Here is a 27,149-nt window from a genome sequence, read left to right on the forward strand (position 1 = left end):
TAATTTTTACACTTGAATGAACGTGTTACGATATCAACTTACAAATTTATACCGTAGTACTTGACAAGGGACACGCTGATCCCGACATACGCTCCAGCGGATATTAAAATATCGATCTGAAAACAATACTGCGGTTGTGTCAGATGCATTCATCCAATACACCGATCTAAAATTAGCTACAATGGAATTCCCAGTATTGGCTGTTTTCTTCGAAAGACAAGGATAAACAGCATATCAGAGCAAACATGAAAAGACGAAGGCAGTATTTCGAGGATTGATTTTCGTATCATGAGGTAGGTAAATATAAACAGTTTATCAAATACTGAGGTAGATATGGCGATAGGTTGGGGAGATACACTAATAATAATAATATGCATTCAAGACATGATATTAAATGCTAAAATATTTTGTTGACAATTGTACCATATCGGAATTGTTTAGAGATGGGTAATATAGGCTTTGCCTGATGCCAAATCCTTAAATCTAAAATATTAGTGTTAATACGTTTTGCGTATCAAATATTGAGGTAGATATTACAAGTGTTGATATGTTCTGCCTAAATATAGCATTGCTGTTATAGCGTGTTGCAATGCTGCATGCTTAATCGGGATACTTTTATCTGGACAGTAATAATATATCTATCAATGTGTATTTACAAACGAGGCAAACTTCGGTGTATTTCTTTGGCCTTACGACCAAGCATAAATATCAACATAACACGTGTATTTATAATTTACCAACTAACATAACTATGAAGAATTATTCTTTATTTACACAGGACTGCACACATTAAATAATAACTCAATTCATTGGGAACATTGCAAAACCCTCAACTCCCGTTTATGTTAGGGTTCTGTGTACCAAATTTTATTAAAATCTGTCCAGTAGTTTGCCGGACAAAGTTGTGTCTACAGAAACGGACGAACAGGACAACCCGATTCCAGTATACACCCATCTTAATTACGTCCCGGGGATATACATATTATTTTACTTTTACAATATACCACAAACAGACGTTCACCGCATTGCACAGCGTCCTTAAATGACACTGGCTGATAATGGAGCGTTTATCTGATAAAACAAACCAAATTTGAAGCTGTTGTATTTTCTAAATGTCTGAAAGATAATTAAATTCACGAACTTTGTTAAAAAGACAAAATATATTTCATAATTAAAGATATTGAAAGTTAATATTCTATGTTGCATATGGCGCGTTTAAAGAAATGACAGCAAAACTAAAAATTTGCTTTGATCGTAAAATCTATAGCAATGTTGGTTGCAACGATCCAAGCAAACAATCTCAAAATAACCAGAATGGGATTCCCAGTATTGAATATTACGACATCGAAAGCAGAGTAACGACCATACCTTAAATAAACATTTACTAAATCCGAGAGCTGGAAAATGACGTTTAAAGTCAATTTACGAAAATCAATAACCCGTATTGCTTAAGGGCCATGTATGTATGGAATAAGATTTTTAAATGAAATAAAAGGAGTGAATAAAACACTAAGAGGGCGGTAGTTAGCTAGCTGAGGCCATATCGAATGAATCGATATGTTCAATCAATCGTATAAATGACACAATGGCCGTATACTTGGGTGAAGGAGCGCTATTAAAATAAGGTTATATATTATTTAAAGAGGATATTGACATAGTTATCGCCGAAGCAGCATTGTAATGATAACTAACACACGCGCCCGTACAATGTATGTACAAATGTAAGCATAGTTGTAGACAGAGCGTTTAAGAAATGGCTGATAAAATATAATCGTTAAGTATATTATACTGTTAAGACATTATTATTATGATACAGCCCGTATAAAACTCAGATTTCATTTGATAAACACGGGCGATAAAACCTGCTATGAAACAACTAAAGGGCGTATATAAAGTTAACGATGCGAGACGGGGTTTCTGTCAATGGGTTTTATCAAGTGATGAATCAGTCCTTTAAGTACTCTGTAATCGTACATATCCGATAATACAACAACATAAATGCTTCAAAACGCAATTACCGTGAACGGTTTTTAATGAATACGCCGAATACCATATATATAATCCACGCATGGCGTTAAAAACGTGCCATATTTTCAACGGTGCAACATCTAGTACATTTCGTAATAACACAATGACCTAATACCCTTAAAGATGCTCCACAACCGACAGAGCATAAATGATATTCACCCTTCAATAAATGGTGTTTAATCATGTATATATATGCCTAATTAACACAAAAATAACATAAAATAATCTATTTCGCCTTTGGTGCATGCGCAATCATTACTTCATTTCATATAGGATATAGTACAACGGATTTTTTTCGGGATGCAATTAATTATTTTTCATATCTTTAACTTGAAGTAAAATTAGAAGCTCAAACTTTTCAATGGTGGTAATGGTGTAAAATAAGTAACTTTTGTAACTGAAGAAAAATACTAAATCGTCTGCTCCTGTTTTTGATAGAGAACAAATACCATTTGTCAGCGGTGGAGCATCTTTAAAAATAATTCACACGTAATATTGGATATACAGAACGAAACTAAAGTGATAAACTTTTTGGTGTGTATATCTATCCATCTTATACTTAACTTTATCATGACCTGTCGAAATACAATGACAAATTGAGGGTACAACACCCAATATTCATATATCGAGTTGTGTTGTAAATACTGAAAATATTGTTTGAATAACAAAACATGTAATTGCGTGCTGCAACTAATAAAATCGATTAATCAACCATATGTCAATACCTGTATCTTTGGTTTGCTCGACTATTACTGATTGCAGTGGAGTAAACAGAAAATAGGAGATAAATATTAATCGTTAGAAGCTTGGTTATTTCTTTTTAAAATATTGGGGAAAAATAGAAAAATGAATATGGCTGCAATGTATTACCATTTACAATAAATCGATGATAAATTACACATTTTTTTTTAAATTTATTTTAGATGGAAATGTTTTTTTATTTGCTGTTCATAATTTCTTGAACCAGATTGTTACATGTAGTAGGACGCAAATAGGATAAACCTAACCTAACCTGTTAGTGTCTTTAGAGAATAATTTTTATTATTTCTTATTATAAATATAACCTAAACAGTTGTAACGGGGATAGAGGTCCGTCAATCGCGGTCAAACACCACCCTACATAATAACAGACCCATTTCCAACATTTACCACCAATAAATTGATTTGAGAATATGACGATTTCGGTACATTGTGATTTCTGTAACAAACCAATGTAACTCATGTTCATGGGGTGTTACGCTGATCAACTGAAATAAGCCAAGCAGACTGAATATTTTAATAACCCAATATATTGTACAGATAACTTTAATATTCATATCACATTATAATAACGACCAATCGGCAAGTAAAATACAAAAACCACTCAACATAATAATAAACCCGTACTTAATATATTTACTACCAATAAATACCCAAACCAAACGGATGGTCTTTACTAAACGTGAGCCAAGGAAGCCAATAAATCGCTCTGCAACCTACTATACTTGCACTATAAATATCAAACGAATAAGCCGAGTAATTCGCCTGCAATATAAATAACGAATAAGGACTGGCTAGACTGCCATTATAGTTTCAATACATCGTCTGTTTTTGGTGTTTTACTTGTCAACTTTTCTAAATGATTGGTCGAATAATCAAGAAAACATTTATATGATTGGGGTCAATGCCCCTCTAGCAAATTTTGTTTGAGATTGCTTTGGTTTTACGTTAACATGATTTGTTGCGCGTTTCAACCTTTTATACATGTGACTTAATATTTATTTGAAATACTAACCACTATAAGGAGTTCGATCGATTTGGTTATAAAATTAAAGAAGACACAACAAGAATATACCGCAGTCTCCCACAACACGCACAACATACTTCTTACACGCAATGTACCGCATACACGGAAGATCGCCTTACATGACCCTGACTGTTAGTATGACACTGTTTTAATCGAACAAACAAATACAATTTAGTATAACATACGCTAATGAGTTTTTCTTCCATTTCAGAATAAGGCTCTGATGTAATAGGAGAGAAAGCGATATCAATAACAAAATATAACGCTTGGGACGTTAACCTTATCAACAATGGATGCGGACGAGATATCGCTGTTACAGGATTATAAGTCATATTTTGAAAATAACGTAGATCCCATCACCATTGTGAATGCATTACGAATGCGTGGTCACGTGGATGCTTCAAGTGTCAAGCACGTGTACGATATCTACAGGAACAGTTTTGAGGATCGAATGGCAGTATGGAAAGAAGTCACAAAGTGCATTTCAATAAAATGTTCCTTTCCTTCTTTCCTGAGTGTGTTAGATACCACAGGCTACACGAATCTGTCGCTAGAGCTCTCTGTTCATATTCGGAGCATCAAAGGCCGCTTGAATGACGTCGTGAGGCTCCAAAGGGGGAACTGTCGTGGAGCAAACCATAAGTTTGCACAAGAATTGTTTGTGTCGCTCAAAATAAACACTCATAATAATACATTTAAGAATCCTAGGGAAAATCTCCATGAATTATCTCAACGATTCAGAGTCAGATTTTTAAGTGAAGTGGACTCCGAGAAAAAGATGGTGATCGCAGATAAATACGCGGCCTCTCTCTGTGCGGAAATAGATTCACACACGATGCTATATGTGAGAAAATTCCCTACACACAATCTGTTCAAAGAGCTTGAAGATCTGATACCCGAAACTTCCAACACTCATGTTACGGAAGTTGCGTATAAATCAAGAATGGCGATTGCCTGTGCTATAGCCGATGACATGGAGAGAGGCGAGGAGTTCCTAACTGACGCACGGGTAGCTTCATATCACATTGGTCCATGCGTTCAACTCGACAACATGTTGTATATTCAAGTTTTCAACTATCTTTGTAAATTCGAGAGCAACCCCACGGACGATCTGCGTGATACGATTATCAACCTTGCTGGTGTAAGTCTGCAAGCTCTCGAAGACGAGGATGATGTGACGCGTTTATTCTGGAAGCGAATGTTTTTGCTGCGGATGGTGTATTGTCTTCTGGGTATCAGTAACAGGTGTGATTTAATACCGCGTTGTGTTACCAGACAGAAATACGTGACGAGAGCGAGACAATTGATGGCCGAGATCGATAAGATATGGGATGGAATAGAATCCAGGAGACGAATGTTTTATCACGTAGCCAGAGCACGTCTGCACGAAATTGACAGCAATTGTTGTTTAAAACAAGGACTATCTGAAATGGCTCGCAAACGAAGTGTAGAAGAAGCAATGATGAATATAGAGGCAGCTATTTTTCGGATTGAAACAGCAATAACTCTTGGTGAGGAGGGAAATTTTGGTGAAACAAAATATGTAAAACTGTACGCATCTGAATTACAAGAGAGAAAGTTTCAGTTGGTGTTACAACAGACGGGTCGACCTGGACGCGAGGGACATGAACACATGGATAATAGTAAGATATTTCTGCCTTCTGAACAAGAATCACCAAACCACAAAAGAGTTGCCGCAGGGGCTTGTGAGAACGCCGACTTGACATCGTACCATTCGCATAGCTACCAACCACAGTGCAACTCTGACGATGAAATTCCGGATAAGAATAAACGAACAGAATGCGATAAATCTGCCATTTGTAACAATGCCACGTCTGTAAACCAGCATAATCGAACAGGTAACCAACGACAGCGACATAACGGTAATTCCAATCATGAGATATTGGTATCACAACAAATGAAATTCCGTCCTTCTGGTGTTCAATACCAGCCGAGTGAAAATGTTCGGTTCCCTCATCCAACAGAAAATATCAAACGAGAATCTTGTCATCTTTCCACCCAACAAATATCATTTCGGAATGAATTTCGTGTAGATACTAGAGAAACGTGTGGTTTTCAACCGCAAAGTGGCGCTTGTCGGCATATAGATAGACAAGTTAATACCGAAGACCTTCGACAGCCGGAAAGTGCCACGTATCGGCATATAGATATACAAGTTGATACCGAAGACCTTCGACAGCCGGAAAGTGCCACGTGTCGGCATATAGACAGACAAGTTGATACCGAAGACCTTCGACAGCCGGAAAGTGCTAAGTGTCAGCATTTAGGTAGACAAATTAAAACAGAAAACCTCTGTCTCCCTCAAAGTATATCTTACCAAGATTTCAAAGAACTTCAGTCTCCTCAAGTGCGCAGTAATACATGTCAACAATCACCACACTGTATTTGCCGACCAGAAAATACATTACTTGGACAAGTTCCCTCTTCCAAGGAAAGTACTTTACTTACAAACCAAAAAGGTCATCAAGATGGAACCCAGAATAAGCAACCAACTGTTCAAGCCACTGTCAAAGGCAACAACCATGGATGTTATCAGCCAGAAGGCGATGAACACCAGCAGACTGTTCACCCACCTGAAAATATGAACTCCACATACCAACATGCAAATCCTCAGGATATCGATCACAATTACGTTAGCTTATGTCAAGCAACAGTAGGGCAACCGGAGAGTGACGATAATCCCTATATCAGTTACGGATTCCACACTACCACTCAGAAACCCACAAACCAAACAACGCCAAATGATTTATGACAGGCACTCAGTACGATCATTAACAAACAATCGGTAAAAGCTCTGTCAAACAGACAATAACACACAATCTGTAGATCTCTGTCAAAAAGACAATAACACACAATCGGTAAAACCCCTGTCAAACAGACAATAACACACAATCTGTAGATCTCTGTCAAACAGACAACAACACACAATCGGTAAAACCTCTGTCAAACAGACAATAACACACAATCTGTGAGATCTCTGTCAAACAGACAATAACACACAATCGGTGAGATCTCTGTCAAACAGACAATAACACACAATCAATGAGATCTCTGTCAAACAGACAATAACACATAATCGGTGAGATTTCTGTCAAACAGACAATAACACACAATCAGTGAGATTTCTGTCAAACAGACAATAACACACAATCAGTGAGATCTCTGTCAAACAGAAAATAACACACAATCAGTGAGATCTCTGTCAAACAGACAATAACACACAATCAGTAAGATCTCTGTCAAACAGAAAATAACACACAATCAGTAAGATCTGTGTCAAACAGACAATAATAAACAATCAGTGAGATCTCTGCCAAACAGACAATAACACACATTCAGTGAGATCTCTGTCAAACAGAAAATAACACACAATTAGTAATATCTCTGTCAAACAGACAATGATAAACAATCAGTAAGATCTCTGTCAAACAGAAAGTAACACACAATCAGTAAGATCTCTGTCAAACAGACAATAATAAACAATCAGTGAGATCTCTGTCAAACAGAAAATAACACACAATCAGTAATATCTCTGTCAAACAGACAATAATAAACAATCAGTAAGATCTCTGTCAAACAGAAAATAACACACAATCAGTAAGATCTCTGTCAAACAGACAATAATAAACAATCAGTGAGATCTCTGTCAAACAGAAAATAACACACAATCAGTAATATCTCTGTCAAACAGACAATAATAAACAATCAGTAAGATCTCTGTCAAACAGAAAATAACACACAATCAGTAAGATCTCTGTCAAACAGACAGTAATAAACAATCAGTGAGATCTCTGTAAAACAGACAATAATAAACAATCAGTAAAACATTCAGTGAGATCTCTTTCAAACAGAAAATACACTATCAATTAAAACAAAATCTGAATAAAAATATAAAAATATTACAATCAATTATGTGATTCTCGATCAAACAGACAATAACACAAACACCCGTTACCATCTCTGTCAAACAGAACGTAACACACTACCACTCAATAATACTTGTACGATATTTATCGAAGAAAAAATAACACATAATCATTTAGTTAGATATCTCTATCAGAAATTGTCACACAACCACGCGGTATGGTCTATGTGACCAAATATTCTTAACGAATATGGAAAACAATTATTATTTTTGTAAATGCCAAAGGCTTTATTAGACATTTCCCATTTTGCCCGACACGGAGTACGGACAACGACACCGACACGGACTTCCAAATTCGGGGGTTGTCTCAAAAACAAATTCAACAAATTAAACTCACGCCTTACTTTTTCATGTTCATTCTATGTTTAATATCCGAACAAAATGCATATGTAATAGAATGATGATTATAATTTTATTCAGATAACTCAATCAGAATAAATTTAGCATAAATTTTCATGATTTTACTTACTTTTAAAAATCTAATTGTGGCGCGTTGATATCTTTTCCAATAATTCAGTTTGGCCAATGACTGCGCCGCTTTTAAAATTCCCTGCGAAAATGTTCTGTATAAGGAAGTCATAATACTTGACGTACAATTCTTTCGGTCGATGGAAAATGAGTGTAACATATATAATTAACGTATAAGGAAATGAAAAAAAAATACGTACCTATCTATTTATCCATAATGCATTGCGTAACTCGTCCAATCGTCTAAATGAAATGTGCGCACATGGTCACCTTTAATACGTATTTTTACTATGCGAAAGCACGTGTTATGTGTTCAATTATTTCTTTTTATTTTGGGTAATTCATTAAAGATGCTCCACCGCTGACAAATAGTATTTTTCACTATCAAAATCAACAGCAGACCATTTAGTATTTTTCTTCAGTTACAAAAGTTACTTACTTTACACCCTTACCACCATTGAAAAGTTTGAGCTTCTAATTTTACTTTAAGTTAAAACTATGAAAAATAATTAATTGCATTCCGAAAAAAATCCGTGCTAGTATATACTATATAGAATGAAGTACTGATTGCTCACGCACAAAAGGCAAAATAATTTTTTTTATATTATTTTTTTTTGTGTTAATTAGACATATACATACACCATTAAACGCCAATTATTGTTCAAATGATGAATATCATTTATGTCCTCTCGGCGGTGGAGCATATTTAATAATTAACTATAAAATTATAATCAAGAATGTCAAACACCTGGGGACCTTTGCCCCTCATTACGTTTTATCTTCCTAGGCCACTGATCAAATTCACCTTTGGAAAATTTATGTATTTAAACCAAACAAATAAGATATATCAGAAATTGTTAACGGTCATGCACTGTCAATATTGATAAACAGGCTTTCGCCTCTGTAGATATACGGACATCTCTATGTGTAATACTGGGTACAGAAATAGAGGTCGTCCGTCATAGTCAAATGCCTGTGTATCAAATGAACTATAAACGATATCGGTCTGGATATACACTCATGCAATCGTATCAGAAATGTATAATAAATAAACTTAAGCAATGAACACAATTAACAAATATGAAAGTAATCACACGTTTAAAGTTATATAGATGTTGCAAGCAGTATTCAATTCATTTCAAAATATTACGAACGTACATATTTTGTATATATTATCTACATTGTACGTCCTTGAAATATATCAACAAAAATGTACCGAATTATACCTGAAGTATGTTTTAAAGACACAAAAATTTGATTGCACCCCTGATTTTAAGCGGAGCCAATCAAATGACCAGGTATTGTGTAATGAATATGTATAATTCGTACCGCCTATATTAATTGATGTACCATTTAACTTAAAACTACTTCCAGCAATAATGTCTAACTTTAAAAGATACGACACGACAAGTATATTCTATTCATAACGTATTTGTTACAAGTTTGAAATTTTTACATTTCGTGACGGCCCCCAAATTTCGGAAGTCCGTGCCGGTGTCATTGCCCGTACTCCGTGTCGGGCAAATCAATTACATACTGTTTTGTCGGTTTTTTGTTCTGTTTTATGAGATATTTCTATTTAATCTATGTGTATTTATTCGGCAGCTTTGTTTGAAATAAATATGATAACAGTGATCAGTTATGGTTTATATTCAAGTTTTTATCATTTGCATCAAACGAAATCCATCTTGATTGTAGGGTTCTACGAATTTGACCACTCATTCCTATATTAATTGCTTGCTGTGACCCACTGTATTCTCGCGTAAACAATACTTCGTAGTTTCAAAATATTCGTGGCCAAGGGGTCTTGCTGACCATCGTTAATTTATATACATGTATTATACTATTAATCGTGACACGTTTCAATATCCGTTCGAAATCTCGCGGAATTTAGCGAAAATTGTGTATCATGTGAAAATGACGTGGTGTACAATATTCCGCCAGTCGTTTTGTCTTTATGTATTAGCTTTGTTCGTGTATTTGCGTTCTTAGTTCTTGGTTGATAATGCCTATCGAGTTCTCACAAGAAATCGAACCCATATCTATACATTTATATGACAATCATTTTCCTTACTCTGTAAATTTAATTGATATAGCAGTGTTATTTTTATTCATAACGCTGTGTACGATAATTAAAGTTACGATAATAGATCAATTTGATTAAATTACAGATCCTTATTATCACATAAATTGATAAGAATATCTGACAACATCCCGTCAGAGGTCCTGTTCTGGTTCAATTGATAGAGCAAGGTGAGAAATATATATTTGATCTAAGTGCTATTATTAATAATTATTATGGGATGTTGTAAGATCCTCTATCTAACGGAGTGGTTATAAGGATCTGTATTTCAATCAGATTGTTAAAGGATGTATAGAACACTTGATTATGTCTATCTGTATAACGCCTGACATTTTTTTAGCGTTCATGTATTTCACATTCACGTACTCATTCCTTGTTTGCTAGAGCTATCCTCGACATTCCAGGGGTTGCTGTCACCATCGTAATATATACCCCTGGGTTATATCAAATCCGAAGGCATTTCAAAAGAGAAAAACAATCACAGGCCTACAAAGTCTTCATTTCAAGATTATAGTACTCAAAACCATACAGTCAAACACCACTTTCATATATGCAATTATTTTGATGTACAACAAAGGTGACATTGTCGATGGGCGGATATAGCGATAGTGATGATAACCCATGGTGTATCGATGATGTGCCGGATAGACAAAAATATACATTATATGAGCTATTACTTCGATCCGCCTTAGGTAAATCACGCATTTTGTGAACTGGAAACAAGGGCCCAATTGGCCCGAATCGCTTACCTGCTACCTGCTATTTTCAGTTCATGCTATAGACTAAGAATAAGATCCAAGATATTTCGTCAATCTCTAAAAGCCCAGAAATACATTAACATAACTGTGCCATCACTATTTGCCTTCAAAAAGAATGTTAAAACTTATTTTTTAACAATGTATTTATCAAACTGATTTTTTTTGCATTCTCGTTTACATGTAATTTTTATCTATATACATGTATATTATTAACACCACATAGGCTGCTGTCTCCCTAGATACAATATCGTGTTTTAGTTTTTTTAAATGATTGATAAATCATTTTTATGTTTCAATGCAATGGAAATACCGGGTGTGTTTGATATTTATCAACAAAAGTTTATTTGTTTCAAAACAAAATCTGTATTTGAATAAATGTGAATTTGAGTGAAAAAAAAATTGACTGAAAGTTTACAATATAATAATGTTTATTCCTGTCAATATGAATGTGATTACATGTTTGTTCTTGTTTTCGTCGTATTGTTGTGAGGGCCATATGTAAGATTAGTACTGTACTAAATATGTAACCCTCGTGAAATAAAGTTTTTATTATTATATTATTATCATTATACTACATTCTTTAGAACAAATTCAAATGCAATAAGTCCCAGCATGACGCAAGCTTAAGTTTATCAGCCTTTTAATTATTCACAAATCTTTTCATGCTTTTAGCGGATTACATCCCATGTGGCCATAAATGAAGATCAAAGTCCTTCATTTGAACAAACTTTATAAGTCCATCACCCCGGCATTCCACAGATCCAATATTAGATCATTGGGCCTTTTATTAAGAAATCGTTTGAATTAAAAGTTAACGAACTGCGGACGAAACACAATGATTATAGATAATCCTGACCCTTCGCTGTACAACTTTCGAAGCAAAAAGAGTTTTTTGATGTAATATGTCCTATTGAACCCAACAGTGTCGGCTGAAACACAGAATGTTCGATACCAGGCAGGATCTCAATCAATTTACCTCCATTTCTTTATAAATTCTACTACACAATTGAGCAAAACAACCGTAATAATAATACTTTATTTTATTGAAAATTTTATTAATGCACTTTTCAGGTTTTGGGACAAGGCCTTTCAACCAGGAAAGATTTAATCGTCTTTAACCATGTAATATACATTTGCAAATGCACGAATAAATAATTTAGTCGTCGCCATTTGTGATGTCATTTTAATACATAAATTTTGCTTATATGATAGTCCACCAAATAATGTAGATTTTACTTGTGAATGAATAATCACAAAACAGACTCATTTCGGGAACGCCCAATGATAACAAGATATAGTTATTTAAAGATGCTACGCCGCTAACGAATGGTATTTTTCCTATCGAAAACAGGAGCGGACGAATTAGCTTCTTTCTTCAGTTACAAAAATTACATACATTACACCATTACCACCATTGAAAAGTTTTAGCATCTTAAATATTAATATTGAAAATAATTAACTGAGTCCCGAAAAAATCAACGGCACTATGCCCTATTTGGAATAAAGTACTGATTAGTACTGATTGTGCATGTACCAAAAGCAACATAAATTAATTTTATTTATTTTTGTGTTACTTAGACACAGCTATACGCGATTAAACATCTTTGTCTGCTGTTAAAGATGCTCCACCGCTGACAAATGGTATTTTTCACCATCAAAAACAGGAGCAGACGATTTAGTTTTTTTTCTTCAGTTATAAAAGTTACTTACTTTACACCATTACCACCATTGAAAAGATTGAGCTTCTAATTTTACTTCAAGTTAAAAATATGAAAAAAATAATCAAATGCATCCCGAAAAAATTCCTCTGCACTATACATGTATCCTATATGGAATGAAGTAATGACTGCGCATGCACCAAAGGCGAAATAAATTATGTTATTTTTTGTGTTAATTAGGCATATATATATACACTATTAAACACCAATTATTGTTCAAATGATGAATATCATTTATGTTCTGTCGGCAGTGGAGCATTTTTAAAATGATGGGTATCGTTTATGCTCTGTCGGCGGTGGAACATCTTTAAACATCTTTTCATATAAATAATGTGATGTACGCGACATGACTGTAGCGTTATTTGATAAAACTTATTTAACAGTTTTCTACCTATTGAAAAAATGTTATCTAATAAACATAACAATAATACATATAATGATTGAACAGAAAATGTATATAGAATCACCGCAGTAATTGTCTTGAACTGATGATTGGTAAATAGGGATAAACGTCCTATTAAAAACTAGGGTAATTGTAGGGGACTGCCTCCCCTATATGGTATGTGGTTCGTGTGTAAATGTCTTATGTTTTGGGAGTTTGGTGTATCATCGTTTGATGATTGATTGTAATGGTCAAAGATCACAACTTTGAGCTGGACACTCCGCTTTTGCTGTCTCTCATTGGTTTGATATACTTATGAAAGGAATCCGTCACCTGCAATGAAATAAGTATGAAATATAACAGTGTCTGTGATTCGTTGAAAAACACATCACATGACAGGGAAATAAAACGTCGTATTTCCCCGGGACGCGTGCCCCTATGGTGACCACCTGTCTTTCACACGGACACGGAATTATCTCCCATTCCGATTGTACAACAAAGAAAGACGACGCGCAAAACGTCAAGTTTTACTCATTATTTAAGTAATGATTAACCCAGAGTAACGAATCGCGAATTTTCGGTATAATAACCAATTTATGTCCCCGATGGCAGTGTGATATGAAGGTTTATTTACGCAAAGTTATACTATTTCCCGAGGACTTGCCCGAGGGAAATATAACATCTGTTATAGGAACCTTGACAAGGAATAAAACTCTACGTGAATTCGTTGTAATCATGGTCGTTATATACGGAATAAACAATCAAAGTATAACATCCCTTACATCTTTCTGGTTGAACGGTGACGCTTTGGCGTACTCGTACAAAGCCTGGTATACGTTTCCATCGTAACGACCCAGACAACTGTCCAGCTGAGAGTCTGAAAACTCAAAGGCATCCACCAGGGACACGGCGTTAGGTCGGATGTCCGCCAGGACGGACATCATCTTCGTGGTCAGTGTGGTCACTTGTTTTGAGTTGAAAAATCCATCCTGTGGCAGGACAAAAAAAATCATTAGGCCTATATTCTAATATTTTTTTCGGGTACGTATTTATTTGGGTATAAACATTATTTATTTCACAACTATTTGTTTCGAAACAACCTCGTATACAAATAAATTTTAATGAAACCGAGGTGAGCATGCGAGAAGTCGTTAGTGGAAGAAATCTCACGATGATTCACGACCTTTAAACCTACAGTAACTACTCCCGTGATATCATTATCTATTCCGTATTTGCAAACTATAGAGTTGTGTGCCCATAAAGATAAATATTTACTATGATTTCATTTGTTAACAAGCACAACGTCATTTTTTCAGAGAAAACGGCGTGATTTTTTTCACGAAATAATGACGTCACAATGGATACCTACCTGCATGGATAGATTACTCTGTAATACGAACAGACTCACCTGTATAAATTCACCAAGGTTCTCACGGATCCCATGTAAACAGTACAGCAGACAGAGTGACGTCATTACTGCCCTCACACCGGTGTCAAGGTTATCCTTTGTTACCTTGGAAACGAACGTCTTGACGACGTATGCGTGACTATGTGCCTTGAATAGATGGTATGGAATTGTGTTAACTGTGATGATAGAATCGTCTGTGATGTTTACCGATGTCATATTAATAGTGGTTTGTTCAAATTGTTGTTCCTTTCACATATATTCGGTTTCTTTTAACATTTATGTTAATACTTTCCCGGCATGGATGTTTTGACAACAACAAAAATGTAATATATATGCGTAAAAAACATCAATTTGGTTGCCATCCTTACGGTTTTGAGAGATTTTGACTGCTTAATCCACTTAATCTTTCATTATATCAAAAATGCTTGATTGGTGCAACCAACTTGAAGCTATTTTTGTGGGTTTCTTTTTTATTTTAACACATCTTTAAATTACGGTGTAATCGAAAGATCGGTAATAGTTCTAATAATTCGAGATATAAAGGTGGGTGTCATTGAGCAATACAGTACTATTTGTATATTATTCATTTTTTAAAATCTGTATTATTATGACTTACAGATGCGGCCCATGTCAGCTGTGTAGCAGTACGGTTCCATGCTTCCTCAGGGCTAATTCCTGATTTCTGATGCATCTCGAGAATTCCTGCGGTTTCCTTTATTAACCTTTATCATACATATGTTGAATATATTACAAAACACCCTGTATGAAGGCCTGGTGATTCATAAATTTGAGTTTTGGGCAAAGAATATGAATATCAGGTATTTGGAAGTATTACCTGAATTTATTCAAAGCTTTCAATAGTATTATAAATTACCAACTGTTGAATCGAGTGTGTTAAGATCAAAATGCATGACTGCAAGTATACACTCTATATAGCTAGAAAATACGTTTAGAATGCGACAGAATCATAAACTAATAATACCACATAATTTATAATTTTAGTCCGACATGATATTCTCCTAATTTTCCTGGATATTGTTATGTTCTTAAAAACTTGAACCTAATTAATGAAATATTGAATTATTGATATAGACATATTTAGCTAGCGAAATTAAAATATTTTGTTAAACTGCAAATATTTTGAACCCGTAAAATGACCGGTTTTGCAGTAACTTTGAATTTGTTTGTCATTTTCACCTTGCTGCCCTGTGTTCGTATGCCTCCTGCAGACACTGTAAAGTGACGTCGGTGGTCATGGAAGACCTTGCTGGTTGTCTGTTTCCTAGATATGCCACGAAGCCTTGTAACTGCTTCCCACTTCTCATTTGTTTATAAGACTTGATAAGGAATCTGATGACAAACAAATCCGATAAAGGATTGATATACAGTCAAACCTGTGTATAAAGGACACCCAGGGGACAACGTTAAAGTGTCCTTTATAGAGAGGTGTCCTTTATATAAAGGTCAGTGTTTTGACGAGTTATGTCCCCTGAGCGGTTCAACCTACGCAATCTTTCCATACACAAATACATGTATTTGTCTCATTTTCTTTTATATAGAAAACACAATCGAGACATAAAACAACTGATAACAAAAGCAACATACAGCTGTTTTATGTGTCTTACCTTGCCATTTGTAACATCATTACGGTGTTTTCACCTTCTACTGTGCAAAATACGGTAACGCTGGTATACATCTTCGGAATACCACTAGCATGAGAGTAACCATGGCCACCACAGGCCAATCGGCACACCTCAATACCCGTCGCAGCCTCATCCGTTAACATGCCTTTCAGACCAGCACACAAGGCGTGCAACTAACACAAAACATTATTAAATTATTTTATGAAAACTATGTTTTTTCCCTTTTATTTAAGAAAAAAAAGAAGGTATATCACGTTATTTAGGCTGATATTGTTGATAAATGTCTTCAGGTAACATTTACTTTACTCATTAAGGAAACAAAACATCAAAATTAGTTTTAAAAAGATGCTACTTTGAACATTTAAGTTTCTCGTTATAACATGACCGCGCACGGATATATCGTTAAAAGATTGGCAAGAATTACAGTACAGATACAACATGAACATATCACAGTCTCCAAAACCACGCACTAATCACACACGAAATATCACATAAAGTGAAGGCCATTATTTAACGACTTTGGCTGCTGATAGGACGGTAAGATTATTAAAAGTAGATTCCGGAAAATCTTTGCTCAGTTATCATTCTTTTCAAACATTTGCCCTTTTTGTTGTATTGATCTGGATTGTATTAGTTTTAAGTAAATACAAATGTTTTAGTATTTTAAATTAGCAGTTCAAGTAACTTGTTCTCGATTAATAACATTAGATAAGTGTTTCTAACATATACAAACTAGTTTATGATCAACGGCACTTGAGTAGCCAATGAAATTTTTAATACCTCTGTCATATGGTCCAAGTTTCCCGCCTCAATCTGAGCGTTTATTCGGTTGAATGTTTCTAATACCGCACGTGCTGCAAACGTGAATGCGTAAGCCTTGGCCAGGAGTGGAAACAACTTGTTTTGTTGGGTCTGGTAGTCTATAACCTGCGCCTCGGGTCCTCTGTTAATGATAAATCGTTCATAAGGATCTAGTATATAAGCATAATAGACCCACAGTTTAGGTTGAAAGGCGTATTACACATAATTATTCTCCTGTGTTAACCATTTATATTAATGTATTATTCGCAAAGAAAACCAATATGACGTATGTTTACTTGATATGAGAAATAAGATTTATTCTGGTTCAGGAGACTTCCTTTAGTCCGTCCTCTCTACCAGACTCGCATAGATACATATTTTATAATTACTTAAAGGGACAATTCAGTTTAAGAGAACATTAAAATTTGTATATATATCAGATAAAACAAGTTCTAATGGAAATAAGATCAGTCAGTTTTACTGTGATATGCCTGAAACGCCTATGGTGGTGACATGTGTGTGAAATATTCAAACTTGCTCGCTGTCCGCCATTACACACTGTGGTCGAACTTCTTGTATGCCGAACCCTGTCCCTTGCTCGTAAAGTAATGCAACTTTTGGCAAGAATGCTCAAATCGCTCTGACAGTAGTGTGTTTAACTTATTAGGTGAATTGTCTTGCCTAAAAATCATTTTATCACCTTCTCAGTGGTTATGTAGTTCATTTGTTTAACGTGCGTGACTTTGGCTCGGGTATGGGTACAGAGTTAATATTGTAGCTGCTTAATCGTATTGATCAACGATTTGATATTTCAACGATATTAATTAAAATACTTAACATGTCGTGGAATTTGTCAATGTTTTACATCATATGTTTCATAAGAAATGTAAAACAATACATTTATGCTATATTTTGCTTATTGGTTATGTAAAAGAATTTGCCTGAGTGAATTGTCTCTTTAAGTAAAATACATTAATAATCTATACACATTATAACCAAATTGTATTTTCTATTATACTGTAGCTTCATTGTTGTCATTATTGGGCAGTGCGGGATCACATGTTAAACCTGGGAAAGCTATGGTAATGTTATTACATTAGATACTGTCGACACGACAATTTATTATTTCAGTACATGAAATGTTTTATCATGGTGTCAGTCGATACCTTGCACTGCAACGTGACTTACCCCGGGGAGACCTCCGTTTGGCGGCGAACACTACTATACCGGATAGCTATGGTACAAGCCTGGGCAAGATACGTACCAGACCAATTGATCAGGGCAGTCCGAGAAAGGACCAGTGTCCCGTAAGTAATCTTGCTGTTTTTGGGTTCGATGTATGTGCCGTCCTCCAAAACCTGTCAACGTGAATACATACATTTGTTATTGATCTGAAAACGGAATGTAAATAGATGTACAATTTTTAGCGACACATCGGTTACTATACCTTGGCATATCTCATCAACATGTAGTCACGTGGTATTCTGACATTGTCCACTCTCAGATAACCGTTGTCATTTTCCCCGAATCCAAATTTCGGTCCAATATCGCCCACCTCGATACCTGTCAATACACAAAGATAAGGGACGACTGTGTATTGTTAACCAACTTATTTTCGCGAGCGATAGGAAATCACGAAAATGAATCACTGCTAACACATCAAGCTTACAGTAACTGTTGCAAGCAACACACGTCCCCTGCCGTTTATTTCATTTTTTAATATATTATTATTGCTTAGTTATGCTATCATTGAATGGAGTTTGAAAGAAAATATGTTGATGCGTTCTCAAGTTATCGTCTGGAAACTAAGAATTTTTAAACAATCTATTTTAGTAACATTGACCTTTGTAGTTGACCTTTTGACCCCAAATTCAATCCCAAGCTATTTTATCTCCTATGTTGTCATTGTATGAAGTTTGAACAAATCCTGTTGTCTGTTGATGTTTTCTCAAATTATCACCCGGAAACTAATATTTTGTGACACAATCTATTTATAGCAGCAGTGACCATTGTAATTGATCTTCTGACCCCAAATTCAATCCCAAGCTGTGTCACCTCTATGATATCATTGTATGAATTTTTAACAAATTCAGTTGATTTGTTCTAATTTATTTTAATAAGTTATTATTATTACTACCATTGTGTGAAGTTTGATCAAAATCCATCAATTCGTTCTCAAGTTATCATCTGGAAAACAAATCCGGACAAACGGACAGACAGACAAACGGAAACAAACACTCTAGTCCCCTCCGGTTTCACCGTCAGGGGACTAATGAATTAATACGCCGTGAAAAAGCCATTATACGTAAAAACGTGAAAATAAGTTGATTTATAGACATTTGGCAGTATTCTTACCTGGGAGTGATTTATGCGTGTCAATGTCCCTGAGTGGGAGTAGGAAGGCGTGGATCCCGTGACATTTCCCTTTGGTATACAACTGGGCCAGGAAAACACAGAAGTTCACAGTTTTGCCGACTAAGAAGGAAAATCAAAATGGTCAAACGAAATCAACACGTCGAAAGAAAAACAAACTATTCAAACAAAATCAATTCATTGTGTTGTCTTATAGATTGCTAACGTCATTAAAGATCTTGCTAGAATGTAACAACTCTTAATATTGTAAATATGTATATGTTTGCCAATTTTGTGTTCTTTGTCATATAATTGATTATAATTCTGTAGGGAGAGGGCTTCGTATAAGTTAGAAAACTTGTGCCCAGTCCCACTGTATATAAAATTACTCAATATTTTTTTAAATCGAAATGTAACAACTCTTTACCGGTGTAAATCTAGGGTCACAAGTATTGGTTCTTTGTATGTTGGCTATCCGAACAAAACCCTCTTATACCCTCTATTTTACACTAGCATACAAAGCAGGGAATAATCGTGGAATCATTTTTTTTTAAATCTGATAAAAGTACAAAAATTGTTAGAAAATGTTCCTTTTATGAATATTGACTTTTATTCGCAGTGCTCAAATCTTGCATCAATTTCCCCTGACGTATTCAAACTATCGTTATACCAATCTCTGTACCGGTGACGGACGTTAAAAACTTATGTACTATCAGAACTTCTGTGGAGATAATCAAGAAATAGCTTCCGATAAAGCTTACGATCTCCAGGCCAGAACTTCATTGATGTTATTGTCGGTGTATTCAGTATAAACTCTTTTGTTTTGGGGTCATAGGTTGCCGTTGATTCCAATCCACGGATAAATGTACCTGTTCAAAACAAAATGTTCATTTTTATTTTTATTTTAGGCGAAATTCTCGGGAGTTTTCATCTGTGAACACGGGTATACAGCTATACGGTATTTCAGACGTATTTAATATCTGAACCTACATTTTAATAGATTTGTATACCAGCAAGAGACCCATGGGCCATAACGGTCACCTGATACAAATTAGTTGTGTTATCTACTAGCAAACTGATGTTTTTTTGTTCACGAAATTTGAACACACATGTACATCTAATAGGTCTACATACAAAATTTCATTAAGCTGGGTGCATATTTACTCACATTACCGTTGTTACATTTTCACAAGGAAATGTTAACGAACGTTGCACGACACAAGAATAAAAGACTAGTGCAATAGGTCACCATTACCATTGGTCAGGTGACGTAAAAATCTTTGACCGGTGTCTCTGATGGTGTGCTTCAATGTGATAGCACTATATACTGATGTTCCACTATTGCAAAGCGACACAAGTTATTAAATATACACAAACAAACACATCATGCAGCCGTCCTTTGATCACCCTATCTGTTACTAGGTCGACCAACCAGTTATTCCGTCTTTGCATATTACAGAGTTAGCTCCCTTGCGGGTAGGTATCGATTGTTACGTCATTATTTTGTCAGCACAAATCACGTCGTTTTCTCCGAAAAGTATGACGTTACGCTCGCAAACACATGACGTCACAATCAATACCTACCCGCAAGGGAAGATAACTCTGTGATATGCAAATACAGAATAAAACAATTTTATGATCTGCGTAGTTTCGATGTAAAATCAGTCGTTAAACAACTTTAATCTGTGTAGTATCTACCTACCGTGTCCCATTTCCGTTTGGGCGTAACAGCCAATTACGGTCATGTTTTTGATAAGAGGAAGGAACTTTTCCTTTTGTTCCTGGGTGGCCTGTTTCTCTATGGTGGGCGGGAACATGCCATTCCTCGGACCAATTCGGTTGTTTTCGTGAGGCTGGAATGTGCTATAGGTAGATAAAATGGTAATTTATTTCTCAATATAAGAATCTCAAGAATCATTTAACACGAAATCGACGGAACCATATAAATCGAGTTACCAAAGTTTCTATGTACTTGTTATAGAGACATAGTGAGATGTTTAGTCTGGGTCGCGAGAATGCTTCCAATGAAATTTCGTATTGGAGATACATGTATATGAAGTCGAAATGATGAGATCCAATTTACCAACTTGGTTACTAGAACAATAACCAAATTACATTACATTTCATCCTTGACATTGTAGCTCTATATCTTAAACTGTATACACTTGATAGTTTCTACTCCTTCTAAGACTGCCTCAGACTAAAGAAATTGCTTTGTCTGGCAGTATAATTCAGTAGGTTAACACTATCACTAACGAAATTGCTTTGTCTGGCAGTATAATTCAGTAAGTAAATACTATCACTAAAGAAATTGCTTTGTCTGGCAGTATAATTCAGTAGGTTAATACTATCACTAAAGAAATTGTTTTGTCTGGCAGTATAATTCAGTAGGTTATTACTATCACTAAAGAAATTGCTTTGTCTGGCAGTATAATTCAGTAGGTTAATACTATCACTAACGGAATTGCTTTGTCTGGCAGTATAATTCAGTAGGTTAACACTATCACTAAAGAAATTGTTTTGTCTGGCAGTATAATTCAGCAGGTTAATACTATCACTAACGAAATTACATTGTCTGGCAGTATAATTCAGTAAGTAAATACTATCACTAAAGAAATTGCTTTGTCTGGTAGTATAATTCAGTAGGTTAATACCATCACTAACGAAATTGCTTTGTCTGGCAGTATAATTCAGTAGGTTAATACTATCACTAAAGAAATTGCTTTGTCTGGCAGTATAATTCAGTAGGTTATTACTCTCACTAACGAAATTACTTTGTCTGGCAGTATAATTCAGTAGGTTAATACTATCACTAACGAAATTGCTTTGTCTGGCAGTATAATTCAGTAGGTTAATACTATCACTAACGAAATTGCTTTGTCTGGCAGTATAATTCAGTAGGTTAATACTATCACTAACGAAATTGCTTTGTCTGGCAATATAATTCAGTAGGTAAACATTATCACTAACGAAATTGTTTTGTCTGGCAGTATAATTCAGTAGGTTAATACTATCACTAAAGAAATTGCTTTGTCTGTCAGTATAATTCAGTAGGTTATTACTATCACTAACGAAATTACTTTGTCTGGCAATATAATTCAGTAGGTAAACATTATCACTAACGAAATTGCTTTGTCTGGCAATATAATTCAGTAGGTAAACATTATCACTAACGAAATTGCTTTGTCTGGCAATATAATTCAGCAGGTTAATACTATCACTAACGAAATTGCTTTGTCTGGCAGTATAATTCAGCAGGTTAACATTATAACTAAAGAAATTGCTTTGTCTGTCAGTATAATTCAGTAGGTTAATACTATCACTAACGAAATTACTTTGTATGGCAGTATAATTCAGTAGGGTAATACTATCACTAAAGAAATTGCTTTGTCTGGCAGTATAATTCAGTAGGTTAATACTATCACTAACGAAATTGCTTTGTCTGGCAGTATAATTCAGTAGGTTAACACTATCACTAACGAAATTGCTTTGTCTGGCAGTATAATTCAGTAGGTTATTACTATCACTAAAGAAATTGCTTTGTCTGGCAGTATAATTCAGTAGGTTAATACTATCACTAACGGAATTGCTTTGTCTGGCAGTATAATTCAGTAGGTTAACACTATCACTAACGAAATTGCTTTGTCTGGCAGTTTAATTCAGTAGGTTAACACTATCACTAACGAAATTGCTTTGTCTGGCAGTATAATTCAGTAGGTTAATACTATCACTAACGAAATTGCTTTGTCTGGCAGTATAATTCAGTAGGTTAATACTATCACTAAAGAAATTGCTTTGTATGGCAGTATAATTCAGTAGGTTAATACTATCACTAACGAAATTACTTTGTATGGCAGTATAATTCAGTAGGGTAATACTATCACTAAAGAAATTGCTTTGTCTGGCAGTATAATTCAGTAGGTTAATACTATCACTAACGAAATTGCTTTGTCTGGCAGTATAATTCAGTAGGTTAACACTATCACTAACGAAATTGCTTTGTCTGGCAGTATAATTCAGTAGGTTATTACTATCACTAAAGAAATTGCTTTGTCTGGCAGTATAATTCAGTAGGTTAATACTATCACTAACGGAATTGCTTTGTCTGGCAGTATAATTCAGTAGGTTAACACTATCACTAACGAAATTGCTTTGTCTGGCAGTTTAATTCAGTAGGTTAACACTATCACTAACGAAATTGCTTTGTCTGGCAGTATAATTCAGTAGGTTAATACTATCACTAAAGAAATTGCTTTGTATGGCAGTATAATTCAGTAGGTTAATACTATCACTAACGAAATTGCTTTGTCTGGCAGTATAATTCAGTAGGTTAATACTATCACTAACGAAATTGCTTTGTCTGGCAGTATAATTCAGTAGGTTAATACTATCACTAAAGAAATTGCTTTGTATGGCAGTATAATTCAGTAGGTTAATACTATCACTAACGGAATTGCTTTGTCTGGCAGTATAATTCAGTAGGTTAACACTATCACTTAAGAAATTGCTTTGTCTCGCAGTATAATTCAGTAGCTAAACATTATCACTAACGAAATTGCTTTGTGTTGCAGTATAATTCAGTAGGTTAATACTATCACTAACGAAATTGCTTTGTCTGGCAGTATAATTCAGTAGGTTAACACTATCACTTACGAAATTGCTTTATCTGGCAGTATAATTCAGTAGGTTAACACTATCACTAAAGAAATTGCTTTGTCCGGCAGTATAATTCAGTAGATTAATACTATCACTAACGAAATTGCTTTGTCTGGCAGTATAATTCAGCAGGTTAATACTGTCACTAACGAAATTGCTTTGTATGGCATTATAATTCAGTAGGTTAATACTATCACTAACGAAATTGTTTTGTCTGGCAGTATAATTCAGTAGGTTAACACTATCACTAAAGAAATTCCTTTGTCTGTCAGTATAATTCAGTAGGTTGAATACTATCAGTTACCGATACCACACATAGAGTTAGGTACTGATCAATTACCAATGTGACAAACGTGTGGGACTAAAGCTTTTATTACTCGAGTTATTAAAGATGCTCCACTGCCGACAGAGCATAAATGATATTCATCACTTGAACAGTAATTAGTGTTTTAATATATATGTTAACTAGCACAAAAAATGTAATTAAATAATTCATTTTGCCTTTGGTGCATGCGTAATCAATATTTCATTCCATATAGGATATAGTGACATGGAATTTTTTCGGGATGCAAGTAATGATTTTTTTTATATTTTTAACTTAAAATAAAATAAGAAACTCAAACTTTTTCAATGGTGGTAATGGTGTAAAGTAAGTAACTTTTTTTAACTGAAGAAAAATACTAAATCGTCTGCTCAAGTTTTTATAGTGAAAAATAACGTTTTTCAGCGCTGGAGCATCTTTAAGAGAACATGAGTAAAATAAAGTTAGTCAATTTGTATTAATCAACATGTTTTATATTATACAGTTGGCTATATAGTTTGTTACAATTGGCCATCTGGAACCGCAACAAAGTGGTCGTTATTCACAAATACCGACATGTTTCTTTATCATCACTCGCCTATTACACAAAGTGATTACTGGTAGCTGTATTTTAATCAGATTGTGTTAGTGTAATTGCTATTTTATGTTATCCTGTATGTTTTCAATGAAAGCCTTACTCCTCATAGATGTTGATCTCCTGAGTTGTAAGTCCGAGCTCCTGACTACGTTTCACCACGTGAACCTGTTTTCTTATTGTGGTATCATACTGCTCCTCACGTGTACGGAACGCCCACGGCTTCAAATTCATCGACTTCAAATCTTTTATGGCCATATTTTCTGTAAATAAAATATTTATGGTTTTTTCCCCTTTGGTTAAGGGCAAAATGGAATAATGATAAATGCACAAACGTAAATCATGTGGTCCTGGCGATCCATTACATGTGACTCCATCACCCCTAATAATGGCGTCATGTCACAAACACCTACAAAAACAAATTGTTCCGTAACATTTTGCAGTGATCATGATATTTTCAAGAGAATGGCTATTGAGACATGTCAGTGAACTGTGAGCAGGAATTTAGATATTTCGAAAATAATATTGTCAACCATCAGTACGATACATAATCCTTAATTAAAACGACACCTTATTCTAAATAAATAAATATAAATTAATTGATAAATGAATAGATAAAAAATAAATAAATAAATAAAGAAATAAATAAAAAGAAATAAAGAAATAAAGAAATAATAAATTAAAAAATAAATAACTAAATGGGACAATATTTGTCCACAACACCAAAGTACTGTAAAACAACTGACAACTCGCCGTCATCTCAGCCATTCAGAAGCAGAAGCAGCGTTACAAACGGCGACGCCATTTTTCCTTTATAGGCTGATAAACTAAATTCTTTAAACCCATGAAATCCTCGTAACAAGTAAAATTGAATTATAACTTGACATTTTCATATTTTTTCGGCTAATATGAGTGTGTCGATGTACTATACTTGTTTGATTATTTTTGTTCGTTGAAAAAATTCATATTTCCGTTATTATGACGGCATGATAAAAGAAAAAAATATACATTAATTTTAATCGTAATAACAAGAGATTGTGTTGCACTTGATGATATGCCTTATCGCTGTCGTCGGTGATGTATTAACGTCCTAGATGTTGACCGTAAAGACACTGTCAAGTGTCCTAGATTTTAACCTTTGATCTTACTGTGTTGACAGATATACCTTGTCTCAGAACAGGTACTGTAAATATTAAAACTAAACAAGTGTAATGTTTAACAAGAGACGTTTACAGTCAAATGTTTTATACAAGCATCTGACGTGTTATATTCTGTACAATTACAAAAAGGCACAAAGGAATACTGAAATATATTACACATTCTTATAGCACACATAAGGGACCGCTCTCAGACAGCATCCATTGAAATTCAAAAACAACAAAAATATATTTTTAAGTATTCCCAAATGCATACAGATAACACGAATGTTTGCTGTGTAGAAAGTTCATTGTCTTCGTGGTAGCAATTTAACCATAATTATAAGAATGAGTTTTGTTGATACATTTTTAGAATCAAGGTCCTATGGACAACAAAGTCCTTTCAACGATTCAAACCCCGAAAGGAAATACACATGAACATATTACGTTAAACTGTTTAAAGTTATATGTGCCGTATTTTTCATACTCACAGATCGAAATGAGCTTTTGATATGTTATTCACCATAAAAAAATAACCACATTTTGAGAATTAAAGTACTTGCTATGTTTTTGGTCTATAATTTCATTTAGCATTTGTTTCGTGTTATTAGTAATTGTAAAGTGATTTATGCACGTATGTTTCTATATAAATATACAAAAGGCATAAAACACCAGTTTTACAGTACATAATTTCTGTGTTTTAGCTAAAATTTATAAGGCATCTGTAGCCATTTGAATGATTTTCACAACACAAATCATCAAACATGTGGTTTCCAATAGATTAACGAAGAAAAAATATTTTCGATAAGTTACGGCACATATTACTTTAAAGGATTCAATACCGACCGTATATTATTCATTGCTTTGAAAACTAATGTCCTGAAATTCATTGCTTTTTAATGACTATGGTTAACATGATATAAATCTTACGTAGGTATCGTCTGCGTGCGGTGGCCTTTGGTCCGCCATCTATAAAATGGGTCAATTTCTCTACATCAAATGTCCCCCTGTCCCTTTCCTTCTGCAGATCTGGGTTGACGGTCATGGTGCTAGCAGACGCCATTTCGTGTGTGTAGTTATCGGGTATC

The 27,149-nt window shown here is 34.7% G+C and overlaps 2 protein-coding genes across 4 annotated transcripts; one reads left to right on the plus strand and one right to left on the minus strand.

The window, feature by feature from the left end:
• LOC138309814 (uncharacterized) lies at positions 1 to 15,334 on the plus strand. 3 transcript variants are annotated; one of them, XR_011206328.1, is made up of 3 exons: positions 1 to 293; positions 14,486 to 14,736; positions 15,196 to 15,334. XR_011206328.1 is itself a non-coding variant. In XM_069251039.1 (2 exons), the coding sequence occupies exon 2, from the start codon at positions 4,104 to 4,106 to the stop codon at positions 6,585 to 6,587; it is 2,484 nt and encodes an 827-aa protein (XP_069107140.1). In that variant the 5' UTR covers positions 1 to 297; positions 4,026 to 4,103; the 3' UTR covers positions 6,588 to 8,213. The 3 variants fall into 3 exon arrangements, 2 of the variants coding, with proteins under 2 accessions (XP_069107140.1, XP_069107138.1); XM_069251039.1 differs by lacking the exons at positions 14,486 to 14,736; positions 15,196 to 15,334 and adding an exon at positions 4,026 to 8,213 and having other exon boundaries at positions 1 to 297; XM_069251037.1 differs by lacking the exons at positions 14,486 to 14,736; positions 15,196 to 15,334 and adding an exon at positions 4,026 to 8,213.
• On the minus strand, positions 12,092 to 27,149 carry LOC138309815 (peroxisomal acyl-coenzyme A oxidase 1-like). The gene is made up of 14 exons (XM_069251040.1): positions 26,992 to 27,149; positions 25,029 to 25,188; positions 21,076 to 21,236; positions 20,135 to 20,242; positions 19,377 to 19,496; positions 18,469 to 18,584; positions 18,210 to 18,379; positions 17,001 to 17,163; positions 16,203 to 16,393; positions 15,775 to 15,927; positions 15,194 to 15,299; positions 14,578 to 14,724; positions 13,952 to 14,158; positions 12,092 to 13,502 (listed from the first exon to the last, which is right to left on the minus strand). The coding sequence occupies exons 1-14, from the start codon at positions 27,122 to 27,124 to the stop codon at positions 13,428 to 13,430; spliced, it is 2,010 nt and encodes a 669-aa protein (XP_069107141.1). The 5' UTR covers positions 27,125 to 27,149; the 3' UTR covers positions 12,092 to 13,427.

This window comes from Argopecten irradians, chromosome 15, assembly GCF_041381155.1.
Source record: "Argopecten irradians isolate NY chromosome 15, Ai_NY, whole genome shotgun sequence".
NCBI lineage: Eukaryota > Metazoa > Mollusca > Bivalvia > Pectinida > Pectinidae > Argopecten > Argopecten irradians.